We start from the raw sequence: 18,449 nt of genomic DNA, 5'->3' as shown, positions 1-18,449 counted from the left end.
TCTGCGTCCCAGTTTGCTTCATCAGCTTTTCCTTAACTCTGAAAATTAATAAAAGGTACTACTATAATGGAAACTTAACATCTAAATTCGGGTGGATCCAAGCTGAGCCCTAGTCACTCTCACATTCGCATGCTGTCCGAATCTGGGTCAAGATGGCATGCTCCAAGTTAGTTCTGTTGCTACACATCTGTTTCACACATAAATCTTTGTTGACTTAACTGATAACAGTTTGCATTTTTTGGAACTCACACCACAGTGTTCACTAAGATTACTCTCTATACTCTACAAGTGAATTTACATTTTGTTCCATTTCTCAGTGTGTGCTTCCAATTCTTCAGAGAAGCTAGAAAAAGACAAAGAGGAACCAGAAAAGGAAAGACAGACTAAAAAGAAAGCAAAAAGTGCTCCAAAAAAGAAAAAAGGTAAGTCAGCAATGACTGTAATATTGAGTTTTCACTGGGACGTGTTAAAGCTGGGGTGTGTTTCCTATACAATGACACTTTAAGTAACTCCCACAAAAATACGCCATGAGTGCACTGATTTCCATTACTATAGATTCAGACTCAGATGATGACGATGAAGAGGACGGTGAAGATACTCCGAAAAAGAAAACTAAGAAAAAAACAACCAAGGATAGTTCTCCACCTGCAAGTTCCACCCGAGAGAAGAAAACTAAAACTAAAGGTATGACGATGAGGAGAAGAAAGCTGTTGTCTAAAGGGCGTTAATGGTGTGCTCTAAACAGAAGTTATATGACCAGATTGTAATTAAGAGGATTAGATGATGTTATTGTGTAATGGCGTGTGAGCCATTTAGTGGAAACACTTCCTTACTTGGCTGTGTTGTCACATAATAATGAAGTAAGTGGTTTTCCTCTAAGTAATTAACTGTGGAAAATGTAATTAATTATTGCAGCATGATGTTACACACCAGCATGTTTTTGAAGTAAGTGAATAAAAAATTCTGAATAAATAAACAGAATAATTAATCGGAAAACTGAATCAGTGAAATAATCCAAACAGAACTGGATTTTTGATGTGAAGCCATGTTTTCTAAGAGATATTTTCTTTATTCCATCCCATCATCACTTTCAGGTGTTGCTAGAATGTGGATATTTTTAGTCCTGCTAACAGCATGGCTTTAGCAGTGTGAGTCATTCAGTAGGTCTGTCCACAACTTTTATCCAGATTGAACAAACTACTTAATCTACTGTGGATTCCCAGATAATGTGTCCAAGTGAACCTTAAGTTTGACATTCTTGTGGTTTTATGTTGTGGCATCACCATATAAAATTGCACTTGTTGCTATAGTATTGAGTGCTTGAACAGAAGGCAGCTTGACATCTTTTCAGTTCATTGCGATGTTTTAGTTCTTCAAGACGCTTCAGTTCTCAAAAAACTCCCAGGTATTTAACCCCCAGTGATGGCTGTCCTCTTGGAGGTGATCCTAATGGTGACTGACCCACTGTTAATCATGTGAGTCATCATGATGTGAGCCAAGATGTGAAAAAAGGCGTGGGTCATTGCCATCATCGGGGTCAAGGTGTGAAACCTTGCACCACATTGTCTCACCCCATCATCATGAGAGCTTTTGTGGTTTCTTGAGGCAAGGTGTAAGTGGGGCTTGAAACATCTGGGAAGGGATCACAAGATTACGTTGGAGCTGATAGTTGGTGTTGTATGGTAGAATGTGAGGTTTTTGTTCTTGTAGGCTTCCTCCGTTATTTTAGAACTGACACTGCAGGCTGACACTGTGAACATGTTAAGGTGTAAACATGAATACTTTACTCAGGGCGCTTATAACCTTCTCCCACCAGTCTTTGCTTCTGTTCCCTTCATTTATTTGCCCAGTGAATCTGAGCATAAGATATTTGGAAATGATGTTGCTATAATTATTCCCAAAGCGCTCTAACTCACCTGTTTGTCAAGAATTTTGCAGTGAGCTGGTTTTAGCAGGACTCATTCTTTGATTGCAGAAATGAACTATTGGCTCAAATCTCTGCATGAGATACAGTATTTATAATAGAAGATTGGCCACACAATTAGTTATGTGATCAATCTCAAAATGCTCTCCAAAGCATTTTGTCACCTTTCACCTCATTTTGTTTTTTCTGCTTGCAGCTTTAATAGTTTTGTTCTGGTTGTCCTGTTGTCAGCTTTCCTTGACAGCTCTAAAACTCACTGTGCACTCTTGCTCAGTCACAAACAACAGGAACAGTGAACTTGTGAAAATAGTGGAAATTTAAAAAGAAAAAAAAAACAGCCAGACATTATCCTCAAGATACAGTAAATATTTGGTAACTGTAAGCTTAACTCTTAAGTGAATGCTAATGTTACTCTGTAATTTACTTGGCAGGGAGTTAGAAAGGTTTTTACCAGTGTAGCTGTGCATACCACGGATGTTTAACTATGTTTTTTTAATCCCCAAAGTTCAACACTGCCAAAAACATTCAGGGAGGACTAACAACTTTTAGCAGTCTAAACGGGAGTAAGTCTAAACGGGAGGGCATGTTGGGACAAATTCGTCATTGTGGAAAACGTTTTAAGAGGAAGCACTGAGAGTGTTACGAGTGTAATCGAGGTTCTGAGAATTTGCTCCACAGATTTGCGCAAGGAATTTGTTCAAATCCTTCACTTCACTTTGATGTCCTCCCAGTTATACACTCCTTGTTTTAGCAGCTTGAATCCTATAAAGGTAAACAAACTGAGGGCTAAAATATGTCGTCTGCGTCCCAGTTTGCTTCATCAGCTTTTCCTTAACTCTGAAAATTAATAAAAGGTACTACTATAATGGAAACTTAACATCTAAATTCGGGTGGATCCAAGCTGAGCCCTAGTCACTCTCACATTCGCATGCTGTCCGAATCTGGGTCAAGATGGCATGCTCCAAGTTAGTTCTGTTGCTACACATCTGTTTCACACATAAATCTTTGTTGACTTAACTGATAACAGTTTGCATTTTTTGGAACTCACACCACAGTGTTCACTAAGATTACTCTCTATACTCTACAAGTGAATTTACATTTTGTTCCATTTCTCAGTGTGTGCTTCCAATTCTTCAGGCTATCACATTTAAGAATAGACAACATTTCTATTAAACTATATACTTTTTTTCCTTAGATGACAAAGATTCTGATGGAAAAGAAAAAAAATCCAAGTCAAAGGAAAAAGACAAGAAGAAGGAACCAGCTTCAATGTTCCAGATAAATGAAGACAAAAACTCAAAAAGCAAAAAGAAAGGTGATTGCATTTTTTAAACTGACGAACTGTAAAACTCTGTCTTTGTTTACTTTACCAAATGCTTTGCCGCATAGCATCCATCTTGATGCTTGATGTTAAAATGACAAAAATTGAGACACTTTACACTTGTTTACTGAACAGCGGCCAAATCGGAAAGTGATGACAGTGAAGAAGAAACAAAGTCAACCAGATCAAAGAAAAAATCCAACTCCGGCTCTGCATCGATGTTTCAAACATCAGCAGATAAGGACAAAGACAAGAAGACAAAGAAAAAAGGCAAGTTTATTACTAAAGCTTTCCTCTGTTGTATTCACAGACGCGCGTATAACAGCTCTGTTGTTTTTTTCAGCAAAGGCAGACGAAAGCAATGATTCTGAATCAGAAAAAGAAGAAAAAACAAAGAAGAAGAAGGGCAAAGGGAAGAAGAAAAAAGTATCTGACTTCAAACAAATCAACCACAACATTTTAGTCACTTAATGTCATATTACACTTTAACTTTCACTCAGAGTGGACCATGTTTTAAAATGTTCTTATCTATTCTTCTTTATCAGGAGCGCTCTCCCTCACCTGAAATTGAATTTGACAACTTGGAGAAGTTTGTAATGGAGCCAGCTCCGCAGGGTGTGACTGTGAAATGCAGAGTGACTCGGGATCAGAGAGGGATGGATAAGAGCCTCTACCCTTTGTATTACCTTCATCTAGACAATGAAAAAAAGGTCAGTATCATGTTTTAAAAAGTTGCAAAATGCAGACCAAAATTGTAAACACAGTACAACAGCACGTTCAGTAGTTCTCCTTTCATTTATTAATTTTGATTACTGTTATCATGGACAGTTGTCATTTGTCGGTGTCTTGTCCCCCCCCCCCTTTTTTTCTTTCTTTCTTTGTAGACGTTTCTACTGGCTGGACGGAAGAGAAAGAAAAGTACAACTTCAAATTACCTCATCTCCATCGATGCCACAGATTTATCAAGAGGAGGCGAGAATTTTGTGGGAAAGCTGAGGTAAAAGGATTTTTGTTTAAATTGCAAAGCGGGTAAACAAACTGTCACATATAAAGTATTAATTAGGTGCATTTTAACTGAATGTGTTTTATACATTGCCCAGGTCAAATTTAATGGGGACTAAGTTCACTGTGTTTGACAACGCTGTGAATCCAGAAAAAGCTCTTCCAGACATGTCTAATGCTCGGCAAGAGTTAGCAGGCATCATCTACGTAAGTCATTTTACTGCAGAACGTTTAACTACAGTATATTGTATGAATAATAAGAACTGTATTTGATTTTGTTTTGGTTATTTCTGACAACAGGAAACCAATGTCTTGGGAATAAAAGGACCCAGAAGGATGACTGTCATCATTCCAGGAATGAGCAAAGACAACGAGCGAGTACCCCTCCGACCAAGAAATGTAAATTCATTGTAAATGCAATCATATAAAACACCAGTTCAATGAGGGCAAAAGATAAAGGCCTATATGAAAATTCAATATGAATTGACTAGTCATAGTTTTTGTTTTGTTTTTGAAATGAAAAGTAAATTCACTCCTTGCTTAAATCTGATATTATAGTCACACAATCTTAAGTCACACAATCCTGGAGAGTAAGTGGAGGCCTGAGGAATGGAGAAATGTACTGGTACTGATTTTTAAGAGTTATGGTGATGTGCAAAGCTGCAGTAAGTACAGAAGGAATAAAGCTGATGAACCATACCACGAGGATATGGGAAAGAGTTGTTCAAGCTAGATTAAGTAGGGAGTTGATAATAACTGAGCAGCAAATATGGTTTTATATTATGAAAGAGCACAACAGATGCAATATTTGCTTTGAGAGTGTTGATCGTGAAGTGAAGTCCAGGAGTTTTACTGTGTTTTTGTTGATCTAGATATGATAAGTTGCCAAGAGAATAGTGGTGCAACGGATCACGGTTGATCCGTAATCCGAACCGATCGCACTCCACGGTTCGGGACGCACGTGATCCGAAGATTCAAAAAAGAAGGAAAAAAGTATGTGTATGGTGCACGTGGTCAGTCTGTCAAGTGATAGTTATGGCCAGCGCTGGTGGTCCAAGTGGAGCAGCCCTTTGCTGCCCAGTCCGATCGGGCTAAAGCTATTACAAAAGCTACTGGGGTGTTTAGCTGCAGACGGGAGGCCGTATTCCCTTGTGCAAAACAAGGGGTTTAAACTATGATGAACGTGCTTGAGCCACGCTATGATATCTCGTTGCGCGTCAACTTCAGTGACAAGATTGTACCAAGGCATGTATGAGCAGGACAAGTTTAAAGTTATGGCTGAACTGTCCCAGGCATCTTCTGTTGCCCAACTACAAATGGGTGGACCTCCAGGTCAACGGAAAGCCCTGTACTGCCCTATACTGCACCTTAATTTGTTTTTATATAATTTCGTGGAATGAGTCTTGAGCTGAATGTTTTTAACAAGCAAACAATTTTGTCTTTTTTTTCTTTTTTTGCTGATCCAAAAATTGATCCGATCTGTGACTTAAAACCGTGATCCGATCCGAACCGTGAGATTTTGGATCCGTTGCACCACTACAAGAGAAGAACTGTGACATTGCATGAGGAAGGCAGAAGTGGTAGAGAATTATGTGAGGGTAGTGCAGATGGATTCAAGGTGTCTGTGGACTATGATATTTACAGAGGCCATTGTGATTTGTAGTGAGGGAGCAGATAGAAGAGAGTTTGGAGAGGTGGAGGTGTGCTGCGGAGAGAAGAGGAATGAGACAGAGAGAGCTTACTACGTGTTCTAACTCTGCACTCTTGTGCAGTCAAGCGTAACACCCAACAACTAAGATTAGTTTTGTTTCTAAAGAATGCAGATAAATAACTGTAATTTGTCATCTTAATCATTAGAATAATAATGTGCTTTACTATTTTTCTGCTTTCAAGCAAAAACAATAATTTTGAATATTCACAAATGACTTGTTAAGCCTTGTCTATAGCATTAAGAGCAACACAAGGCCAGTGGGAATGAACTATTTGATGTTGACGTTTACCACTTATGTTTTGTTAATTCTTTGCAGGAATGTGATGGCTTGCTGATAAGATTCCAAAACAGAAGGATGGAAAATCTGATCGAGCTTCACAACAAGACGCCTGTGTGGAACGAAGAGACGGCATCTCATGTGCTAAACTTCAATGGCAGGGTCACCCAAGCCTCCATCAAGAACTTCCAGATCGTCCACAACAAAGATCGTGAGTGGCTTTTGCTTGTCCACAACTACTATATGTTAAATAGTTGGGCAAAGAAATGAAAAGCAGTTTACTGGCAATGCATAAAACAACACAAAGATCTACACAACCTAAATGAGTATCTACGTATTACTGCTGACAATGTCCATCTCCCAATAACCACAGTATATCCTGCAACCAGCAGAATAATGTGCCATGCCACAAAGTTCAAATCATCTGAGAAATTATTCCTTGAAGAATACAGTGAGTTCAGTGTACTGAAATTGCCTGCACAGTCCCCAGATCTCAATCCACCAGAGCACCTTCGGGATGTGGTGGAACATGAGATTTGCATCATGGATGTGCAGCCGGCTGCATTATGTTATGTCAATATGAAATAAAATCTCTCTAATAAAATCGTAGTTAACCTAACCCCATGCATGTGTTTGGACTGTGGGAAGGTGCTGGAGGAATTGAATTGAACCCATGCACGCATGGCGAGAACATGTTAAGGTGTGCACTGGGGGCAATATTGTTAACCACTGCATTGCTGTGCTGCCCCACAAGGAATTAGGCAGTTTTTAAGCCAACAGCAGGCCTAACCTGGTACTAGCAAACTGTACCTAATAAAGTGGCCAGTTAAATTATGTCTCATAAGACAGACATTGGTCAGTGATTATTTTACTTCTGCCTGTACAACCCTTAGATACAATTTTTAAAAAAAGATTTCTTCTGAAATTTAGAACTGCAGTTTTTCATATTTGAAATTTCTTATTTATGCCAAATGTTTTGTTTGTTTGTTTGTTTGTTTGTTTTAAAATCCCAAGTCAATTTTGAAGTTTATATGCTGAACTTGCTTTACAGTCTTTAGACTGACCAAGCAGTTTATGCAGAATAAACGAATATGGGGATTCAGCTTGAATATTTTATTACTTCTAAGTACGTACATTGCCATGATCCATCTTATTAACTCCCTGCCTGCCTACTTACGTACCTACCTACCGAAACACTACCTATTTATTTATTAAGATAATTGCTCCATTAATGAATTCTTTTGCTTTTTCCAGTGGACTACATTGTGATGCAGTTTGGACGAATCGCTGATGACATTTTCACACTGGATTACAACTACCCGCTTTGCGCTGTGCAGGCCTTTGCCATCGCACTTTCCAGCTTTGATGGCAAAATCGCTTGTGAATGACACACAAGTCTTCAGTTGTGGACTCACACTTAAACCAGCATGCAACAAACCCACATTCACATCAGATCAACCCAGCGTCTTTGGACTCGCCTACACTTCCTGTGATAGGTGTCGATAACAGCAATGGTTCCTCAAATGTGACAATACCTGCTGTTGTGCTGCTGTTATCCGTGTGAGTGCCCCCAGGTGTAAGACACAAAATTGTTGTCATGTTATCGTCTGATCTTGCATGACATGGTGCAGAAGAATCCTCTGTTTTTCATTCTCAGTATTTCACTGCAATCATCTGAACTTCTGGGAACTACAGAAAGACACACCATTGGGAGTCCAGTGACTGGAGAGTTATGTTTCAGGGAGATAATTGTACACCTCATTTATGAAGGTGTTTGAAGACTACTAACATCATTAAAGGATGTTAAACCGTGAATTTATTTTTTTGCTTTGTTGTGCTTTGACGTATTGTGTTGCTGTATAGCGCCAATTTTTTGTGTCAAATGTGACCGCAGAAACACCAAATTACAATAAAAATATTTCTCTTTAGGGCAAAATGAAAATTATACTTTGTGACAGTAATCATCTGCACAAAAGACACACTTTTATTTTAAGTTTATTCAATTTTATTTAGTGACTGTGAAACCGTTTTGTGTATCTGTATATGTTAATATACACATAGGTGTGAAAATCTTTTTTCTAGGCATGTACGTTACGTTTCTACAAATATATATGTTTCTAGATAACTGGCTCTAATGTGAACTCCTGTAGGTTTTTGTATGTTGTCTTTTTTAATTTCTTTATATTCATAAACATTGCCTTCGCTGCAGGCTTATGGGAATAATTCAAATGAATTAAATTTCCTTGTTAACTAAATCGCTTTGAAGTCAGCTTGTATAAATGTATGTTTTTGTCATGTTTTTGTGGTTGTCATTTTTTTATCTTTTCTTGTCGCCCTGATTCACAGTAACATAGTAAATTTAGAGTGCTACTGACTGTTTGCAGATGGTCAGTACCACTCAGTACCCCCACAGAATTACAAGACATGCAGGTTACCCCAATCCTTCTTCCAACCCTACAAATGGTGTTTTAATGGGTGTTTAAAAAAAAAATAAAAATCTGTTAGAAGAGATATTTATAAAATATGTTTTATAGTTCTATTTTCTCATGCGAGAGAGCGCTTGGCAGATATTTAGTCACATTCCAGTTTCCAGTTTTACAAACACCCACGATTTTCTTCAGTTGCCTGCATGTTGAGAGGAGCTTCACTCAGCATGGAAAAACCTGTTTGAACCGAGGGCCTCCAGAGTAAGTGAGAGGTGTGTATTCTGCCTGAACCTGCTCAGGCAGTTGTCCAGACTCGCAAATTAAATGAAGCCTGGCAGCTCCTCTGGAGAGATGCTGTAAGGTGAGTTCTTCCTACCCCATTGTTTTTTTCTGTAATGTGAGCAATAGTTAAACAACTGCCAACATTATTGTAGTCATGCTGATACATTTGTACTCTTAGACACAATGTGTGAAAATGACTGTACACTACTGTCTTATATGTGTGTGGTGTATAAACGTTCATAATCTAAAAATGTTGCAACCATGTTATTGACCAACAGAAGGAGCTGTTGCTGGATGGAAAGGTGTGAGTGTAAGCTTATAAGATTTACAGTGATACACACATGGTTACTAGTTAAACCCTCTTTCCAGTAAATAAGCGATAATACGAGGGAGAGCAATATTCATAGTTTCTATGGGAATTTAGTGTAATATGAGCATTTACAGCGTATATTTGTATAATTGCATGACAAATGTATTATTATTTGTATAGTTAGACTAAAATGTGAAAGTAAAACTACAACAAAGACTGTTACAGATTACACTCACTAATTGGCTATATACTTGAGGTAATTATACAATAAATGCCAAGAAAATACTATATAATATAATATTAATATAATATAAAATATTCCATTACTAGTAAAGGTCTCTGTGTGTGTGTCTTTGTGTCTCTCTGTCAATAACATTTAAGCAGTAGTAATGCTCCTTCTGATTCTCATTCTCATTTATGGGAGCTTTAAATTACTCTCTGTGAGTTATGCAGGTTTGGCTGCATTAATGTCAACATCTGTTAGGGGAAAATTAAAGTAACAAAATTCTAGGGGGGAAAAGAAAACTGTGTTCCTCACATGAAAGTTGTCTAAGAGAAGGATTTGCATTTAAACTGTTGAGAATAATCAAAACCTTAGACTGGATGACATATTCTAAATAATGTTAGACAATATTTTAGTACTTTTTTCAAATATAGTAGGTTTTTTTTTTTTGCATATACTAAGATCTAAGAAAATTATAAGAAGAAAGAGGAAGATGTCAAATGGTTGAATGACAATGAAGCTGAGTCTGTTATCTATTTCTAACTAAAGCTTTTCATAATACATCATTTGTATATTTGTAGTATTTCTCCATTATTAAGTACCAAACATCAAGCTGAGGTTTCTGTTCTTTAGATTTGAAGAAAATTAAATATCAACATAACCAGACGCACAGAGTAAACCATTGAATGTGTGCTGTTTGTTCTGTGTGACATTGAGATGGCATCATTTTTCTATTGAGTGTGTAGGGGACCTTAACATTTTCTTTTTCTCTGTCTTACTGTAAAATTAAGACTAAAATTAAGTTCCGAGGCAACATGAAGGTGACTCCATCATTTAGTAGTGAACATATTCGCCTTACATGCAAAAGATTCCTGCTTTTAGAATGAGAGAAGACATAAACCCAGCCTTAGGGGGTCACGAGCCCAGGTAATCATTTATGTGCCAGAAGGGGCATCCAATGTGAAATCTGTGCCAAATCAGATATGCATATCCATCGCTTGTGGTCGCCTCTTGGGGATGAGCCAGCAGGTGAAAATACCTCCAACATATAAATCCAATTTATTCAGTAGTGATTAGTAGTGATGTAATTTGTTGTGATCTTCTCTGTTCTGTTTATATTTATATACTATACCATATTATCTCATCTTTTTATCACTAATATTTTGGATAGGATAATATTTCCACATGTAACTAACTGCACAATTTTCCATTTTAAACCCTATATGTTATTATTTAGAAAATTTTAAAAATTGCATTAAGGTTTTGAAACATTAAATATTCCATGTTTCTTTAAAGTTATCTACAGTAATAAAACATAATAATAATAATGTTTTAGAAAGATTCATTTAAAGACTGTTCCAGTGTTTTTATATAAAGCCACGGAGTCTTTTATGTAAATGCCCTTTATATATTTCCTACCTTTGACATATTTCTGCGAGTGTATGTACTGCCAGACTGGTTTTTCGGACAAGAGTTTCCAATCAGCGTTCAGGGATTTTGTGGGCGGGGCCTGCGGTGAAGTCACTACCCCCCCCTCCAAAACCTTGTTGATTGACGCGCACCAATGGCTCCTCCTTGAAAGTCTTTTTTTTCCCTCCCCCTTCGTTTTCCAGTGTAGTGCGTTGATTTCATACCAAAGTCATACTTAACATTCCACTTATACTGTCAAACCTCTGAGAAATATTAAGGAAAACAACAGCGCGCCAAAATATAACAAAGTTACTGAATTGATCAGTTTCCCCCACTGAGGAGAATAAGCTGACTGCAAGAATAAAAAGGTAAGTCTTCCACAAATGTTCCCTCTTTCTGTCCACAGCCTTTTTTCTGGGAAGTTTTTTCATGCCGCTTGTCTCGGTGAAGTTTTCAGATCATTGTCATTTTTTACATTTTTCCGCGGAGCTCCCTGCGTTGGGAGGGAAGAAAACATTTGCAGTTTGATACTGTATTGTGTTTGACTTTCCCAGTGTGCATGGATATCTTTGACAGCCTATGTGCAATCATATTTCCACCGGTAGCCCGCTCATTGGCACATACTTTTACCTAAAAGAAAAAAAAAGAAAAGAAAAAGGTTTTCTCGTTTGACAGAAGGAAATGGGAAAAACATGTTTGTTTTCTGTCCCGGACAGTTCATACCTGGATCCAACTCTTCCAGCCTTGCTCCTCAAGAAGAATCCAACAGTTTTACAGACAAGCACGGAGAGAGACGATTTGGACGAAAACGTTTTAGAGGAATACACAACATCAGCGTGATTTGGACCTCTGCATCACTAAGGTAAGACAGCTTCTTGATTAGGAAGCGAGGTTAAATAAATTCTGGAGGTCTTGTTGATGCTTCCTACATGGAATTACAAATACAGAGTAGTTTTCTTGATAACGCCTAAACAAACCAAGATTATCTCATATAAAAGTGTGTGTGTGTCAGCTCAGCTACGTCTGCTTTCGCTTTAGCTCTTGCCGGGCAGACTGTGAACAACATTGCAGTATGTTAATACATTTTTAAGACTAAATTTAAATCAAGCATTTTTTTTCATCAAAACACTCACAAATTAATATGAATGATTTTTAAATGGTTTGCAATGAATCAAACCATTTAAAGCTTTAGATTAGAAAACCAAAGCTTTTTTTTCCAGTCACATCTGGAATTACACCTTAAATCTAAATTTATTTATGTACATGCATATTGAGGTGTACAAGACTATGCAGTGTAAACCACAGAATAAAAGTTGTTATAGAAAGTAACTATCTGTCTATCTATTTAACTATCTGTCTATCTATGTAGTTCTTTGTTCTTGACTTTTTCAAACGTGGCATGTGATGATACACTGCAAAGTCCTTCTAAGTACATAATTCATAGGTGAGGATTTGAGATGCATGGATACGTAGCGAGCTAATTGTATAATTATATGAGTGCCACCTCAGGCTACACCTGCTATACAACTGTGTGTGGTTAGTAGAGACCTAGGCGAAAATAATATGTGTCCGTTTTGACAGAGCCAAACGTTGGCACCTCCTTTATCCTAAGTTTGCGTGGTCATATGAACTGCACAGTTAAATCACTGACAGTCAACACGTTTGACTCAACGGCAGAATGCGGTCTGTCAGGTTGGTCGCTGTTAGCAGAATAACCTGTTAACGTCTGTTACTGTTTCCTCTGCAGCATTTCCTAAAATTCAAGGCAGAAGGAAAGCCTTTCTCTTTTTTTTTCTTTCACATCATTGTCTTTCATAAACACAGTTGTAAATTAAAGTATGACATTGATTTGGTGTAGCCCTTTAAGCCCGCTCTAAAGCCTTTTAAAGCAGAAGGATAATCGGCTATCAAATAGGGTGTCTCTTTTCTTGCTGTCACGTTAGGTCATGGTTGAGAAGCCAGATCTCCAGTTTGGGGCCTGCTTAAGACCTACATGTGGAAATGTTCTGAAATGAAACACCAACATGAACAACCAAACAATGTGCCCTTGGTAAATGAGACACGCCAAGATGCCTAATAATAGATTTTGATGCTGATGGGTAAATCTGGAGAGGATTAAGCATTCTGCTGTTCCGTCAGATTCTCTTTCATTGTTTTCATGCAGCCTGAATACATCAGGCCTCCCACTGTACAATGTGGTCTTTTTTTTTTCCTTGAACATACTTTATATTTCTTAGCAATTGCGGATTCAGCATTTACACTTTGTACTTGTGTAGGAGTTAAATTAAGGGAAAGTTTTATAGCTTTACCATGTCACGGAGGTCAATTAGATTACTTGTGGTAGTATCCCCTAAAAGTGGCTGTTTTCTCTCCTTTTTTCATCCCCAGCTGTGTTCCTTCGGGCTGTTTATTAGAGGGAAGAGTTAATGAGCATGTGTTCTCTTCATTAGGGTAACAAATCAATCCCCTTATGTTTTTGATTTTTCTTTTTAAATATGCTTAATCAGAAACTGTAGCTACTATAGGTATTTCAAATTATTTGTGGTGTAGGGCTAATTCCAGTGGTGAAGTGCATCCTGTGTTTGCGCTGCAGAGAGTTTACTTTGGATGCAGGTCTGTTGACCGTTTGTCAGTAGCAGCTTCACCCGTTTGTGTCAAACCCACAGAAGACCAGCTAATGAGCTTTTGCCCATTTGTGCAGACATTGGTCGCTTTTTAGCACCAGTTTCAGAAGTTCTCGTCCAAATGGTGGACACTTTTGTCTCTGTCAACCCAGACCTGAACAAATACCACTTATGTCTGTGCGGTGAGGACACAAAGAGAAAAGCCTGCAGCTCTCAGCAGAAAGGCATTAATGATGATCTGGATTACAATATGCAGTTTGACACTGTCAGCTAGTAACGGCTGGACTGAGCTACTTGTTGGAGTCATAGAGCCAAAAAAGAAAGTGTCAAAATAGAATTCACTTTGACAGTCCTCAGTAATGCAATTTATCAACATTTTATTCACATTAATTCACTGCACATGTTTACATATCCTCCAAACCATGAGGTTTGAACAGATAAGCTTTCTGGCCTCCTCTTCAGACCACTGAGGGGAGGAGCTGGGGAGTGGCTGAGAACAGAATACTCTTTGTGTCAGATGTCCCCAAGTTGCTAAAGGTTTTAGTTGTTCTTCCTCTGGCAACCAAGAGTTAGCAATGTTCCACATTTCTTTACTCGAAAGAAGAAGTACTCAGAAAGAAATGTTATTTGTGACAATGTCTGTCTCCTCTCCAGCCTCCATTATAAATAACAGGAGGCTTACTCCTGCACTACTTCATAAAGTGTCTGTGTGTGTGTGTGTGTGTGTGTGTACAACTTATCGACTGCCTATAACCTACTCGCTACCATTGTACAAAATACATCGTGGGTGTGTGTGTGTGTGGTGTGTGGTGTGTGTGTGTGTGTGTGTTGGTTGTGTGTGTGTGTGTGTGTGCTGTGTGTGGCCTGTGTCGCACTGGAGCTCCAGTGACCCAAGGGCACTCATGTGAAACTCCTTTAATCCCTGTGCTCAGTGTTTTGGGTTGGGGGATGATCTCCCTCTGCAGCACAGTTCATTTTAGTTGCTCCTAATATAAAACATCACAGGTGTAGTCGTTTTTAGGCTGATTAAACTTTTGTCTTCAACAGAAGAACAAGTTTAACCTTTGGGTGTGCTTTTTATGTAAGATTGGAGTTTTTTTTCCCCCTTGTGATACAGCTCGTATACAGCTCTGATCACAGCCGTGGCTGCTTTTAAATGCCTTGTGCCACGATTTATACGGTTGCATGAATTATTGGCTGGTGCATTCTGCTGCAAAGTTATGCATGTCTTAAAGGTTTCACAGATTATGGCTTTAAACCGCTCCTCTCACCACAAAATGACCAATTCAGGCTAGAATGGCTTCTCTGCTACGTTCCCCAGAAAATTTCCGATTAAAATGCTGATTCAGGCTGTAAAGAAGAAAAAAAAAAAAAAGCTCTCTGGCTTTCTGGCCCTGCTTTGTGTCAGTCTTTCCCTTTTCAGCTGGATTAGGCTTAAATCTCTGAACGTGTCACAGTTCAAGGTAGACCAAATAGCCAGCAGCATCCAGTGTTAAAATAGAACAACAAATGAATGAATCGGGCCTTATGTTCATGCTGTGCCTTGACGTGTGATACTCATTTATCCGCCTTAGACTCTGTGACTCATAGGAAACCAGCCACCTCTTTTTGCCTCCATGCAGCATGTTAGTCGGTTTCCATGCTATGTGAAATGATTAAAAGAAAGCAATAAATAATAGTCATTTCTCTTCATTTTCATGGTGTAAATAATCGAGGAATGTGTGCCAGACACTTCCAGCTCAGATCGCTTTCTTTTCTGCGTGCAAGACGTTATTCTGAGCCTTATTTTTCTCCTCGGGCAGGCAGCTGGTATCAAACTGCAAATGTCTGACTTGACAGAGTGTGTATGTGGTACGTGTGTGTTCATGTGTTTGTCTTAGCTTTTCCCTCTGCCTTTCTTTCTGTCTCTTGCCGTGTGAGCTGTTGGCCGTCCAGCCCTCCTCTCACTCTCAGCTCTGATTGTTTCCTGAGTGCCTTGCCAGATAGGAAGTAGGAGGAAGTTATTGGAGGAGCTGGAGAGAATTTATTAGGGCCAAACACAGACACAGAAGGGAGAGGGGAAGGTGGTGACTGATTTTTTTTTTCTTTTTTTTTTTTGGAAGATGGGCTCGTGCTTTCATGAGTCTTAAAAAGGCAGTGGTGCCTTCAGCAAACGCAGAGAGCACACAGCTTGACACTTGTGCCAGCTCATCACCTTAGATTTATCTCCTAAATGAAGGAGCAGTGCTGCAGTTAAACATGTGCATATGTGTGTTCTGTGTCAGGAGGAATAAGGCCATGTTTCTAGCTCTTGTCAGAGAGCAGCTTTCCTGGCCCGGAACCTAAAATGTTTTCTTTATCTGTAATCTGACCTTAGAGAGCAGCTGCTCCTTCTGCCGCCAAGACCTGTTGTTTCCCCTGTTAAATGTGTGTGTGTGTGTTTGTGAGACTGTTGGTGTGTGTGGTGGGGGTCTCACTTTGAACGAGAGCACTGACCCTACAGCTGTGAGCACCCTTCAACCTTAACAAGATGTGTGCTTCTCTAATGTGGAGGAGTTTGGGTCTGTGATTTGTAACTGTGTATACACGAGACTTTAAGTTCAGTGGAGGTGTGTTTTACTCCCAGCTAAGCGGGGGGGCTTATGTCTGCCAGTAGGGGCCTGTTCTTTGCCAACAAGTGTCCCAACTCTTACAGCAACTAAACAAAGACTTCATTTATAACGACAGGAACAAATCTTGTAGTGTACAGATGGAAGAATATACAATCCGACTGTGAGCAATGACAGAGAGACATGCAAACACAACAGGCTTGATGGATCAACAGTGGAAGAGACAGATTTGAAGGAAATCTGTTAACAATCTGCTTTGGGACATGAGTCAGTAGAACTGAGTCATGGGGTGTACAGAGATGTGAACAGATGAAGGAAGCTGATCCTTTCATGGTGCTTTGTTTGTGCTTTATCCGAAAAAAAAACAATAATAATACAAACGATATGCACTACCCCAAGTGGCCAAATGAATCAGATGTACTAACATTACAGCCAAAATAGGTTTTTGCATCCTGGTATTCAGCTAGTGAGGTTTATAAATAACTTCATTCTATAAAAAATTATGGCTGACACACTGAAACAAAATCCTAAAGCAAATACGCGTGTTGCATTACATACACCATCATTTTGATAAGGCATGTAGAATTTTTTGTTTAAAAAATAAAAGGAAAACACCTGTAAAGATATATTGCAAATATATCTAATGGCTGTGTCAGATATCTTGTTTATAACCTTGGCTCCAATGTGTCTTCTACTGTTTCAGTCCTGTGGACCAGGTTCAACTTTTTAATAGTTGCTGTTAAAGGCTTAAATATCACAATGGCAAAAAAAAAAGGATGATTTCTGTACCAACGTATTAGAGATCACAGAATTCATGTTATATTTACTTCAGGTGTTTTTAAAATTTTTATTTACAAGATTGTGTTTTCTACCTTAAATTCAGAGTAGGAGTAACCAGAGTAGTTGATGGTTTTATTATTAAAGCTTCTAGTGTATTACTATGATCCATCCTGTCTGGTCTTTATTGCTTAAAAAAAAGCAGTAAAGAAATTAAGAATTTATTTTATAACATTTTTTTTTTCAATTTTCAACAGAAAATGTACTTGCTGCATTGACTTCATTCTCCATCTAAACCTTGTTACTGGCGTTTTACACAGCCAAAAACTGCAAGAAAAACAAATGTATTAATTAAAAGTGATGAATTTGTCAACAGTTCTCATGACAATTTTTTTTTTTCACGGAGTGTGCAAATAACTCATAAACAGAGAAGTTCAGTGGAACCAAAACGGATTCAAATGGAGTCAAACATTATGCTCGTCACATCGACAGCAGAAAGTTGAGGGAAAATTTCTTCCTGCTCTGCTAAACCATGACATGCTCCCTCGGATTTAACAAGTACTGTCATTGTGAAATGGGCACTTGTAATTGGTCGGGAGGGCATTTAGTTTCATTTTTATTGAAATGATTATTTTGAAAATAGAAAATAAAACCTAGTAAAATACTTATCATGGGCTGTCAGGATGGGTCCATTGTTGAAGTCGGTGGGCCCAGGACTCTTAGGCTGACCCACAATGCTGTAGACTGTTTAGAAAAGATGCGTATAGCCCTCTGTCACATCCCTAACTTTAGCAGAAAACAAAGAAGAAGAAGAAAGATTTGGCTCCTGTACTGCTGTGAAGAAGGGTTGGCTAGTCAGACCAAAATATTTTTTTGTATATGGCTATAAACAAGTAATTTCCATGACTGAATGTTAGCATAGGGGTCTATGGAGTCTGATGATCTTTAGGAGCCAGCCTCAAGTGGCCGTTAGAAGAACTGAAGCTGTTGGCTTTATTTTTTTTAAGTTGTGGTTTTGTTTTTTGGGAGGCCTTTCTGTGACACGTGTAACCTGGGCGTTGAAATAATAGTTTCCCTTATTGCTATACAGCAGAAGCTTAAAGCTTAACTTTGCACTTGTAAGCTATTGGACACATACTGTGCCCTTCTGGTACTTACACTGCTGTCCTAGCTCAGTGGGCTCACATGGCTCTCACGGTGGGATGTTTAGTCTCTGCTAAAATGTATTACTATGATCCATCCTGTCTGGTCTTAAACGTCTTCGAGGTTCGACAGATGTTCTTTTCCCACCGCTGGACTCGAGAGGAGATGTTGCCGTCAGGCCATAAAAATCAGACATGACAGAGAAAGTTTGACTCAAGGTCTTGCCTCACTGTAGTCTTGGAATTCCGCTGCGTAAGTAGAAACCCATCTGGTTGGTCCATTTGAGAGACCCAAGATGATATCATGTTCAGTGGAAGATAAATTTGAGGAATAACAGACAACAAATAAAAATGTGTCAGCTCTGCCTTTTCTGTTTGACTAAATGTTATCCTACCAACTGCTGAATGCCAAGACACCTATTTCGTTTTTAC

At 38.6% G+C, this 18,449-nt stretch overlaps 2 protein-coding genes across 2 annotated transcripts in view; both read left to right on the top strand.

Moving 5' to 3' along the window:
- The window catches only part of LOC102297059 (tubby-related protein 1), a gene marked incomplete in the record, with an annotated part of 11,712 nt that extends 3,182 nt beyond the window's left edge, over positions 1–8,530 (top strand). The window contains 11 exon segments of the mRNA XM_005917973.3: positions 339–422; positions 556–684; positions 3,120–3,239; positions 3,381–3,515; positions 3,589–3,671; positions 3,791–3,955; positions 4,130–4,242; positions 4,346–4,454; positions 4,548–4,646; positions 6,275–6,446; positions 7,490–8,530. Coding sequence (XP_005918035.2) covers positions 339–422; positions 556–684; positions 3,120–3,239; positions 3,381–3,515; positions 3,589–3,671; positions 3,791–3,955; positions 4,130–4,242; positions 4,346–4,454; positions 4,548–4,646; positions 6,275–6,446; positions 7,490–7,623 — 1,343 coding nt within the window.
- Positions 8,531–11,071: 2,541 nt separating this feature from the next.
- The window catches only part of tead3b (TEA domain family member 3 b), a gene marked incomplete in the record, with an annotated part of 43,063 nt that continues 35,685 nt past the window's right edge, over positions 11,072–18,449 (top strand). Inside the window, 2 exon segments of the mRNA XM_042219027.1 lie at positions 11,072–11,254; positions 11,603–11,748.

Source organism: Haplochromis burtoni, unplaced genomic scaffold (assembly GCF_018398535.1).
Source record: "Haplochromis burtoni strain Fernald_Lab_line unplaced genomic scaffold, NCSU_Asbu1 Contig_26, whole genome shotgun sequence".
Classification (NCBI taxonomy): Eukaryota; Metazoa; Chordata; class Actinopteri; order Cichliformes; family Cichlidae; genus Haplochromis; species Haplochromis burtoni.
This window is presented reverse-complemented; position numbering and strand designations above follow the sequence as displayed.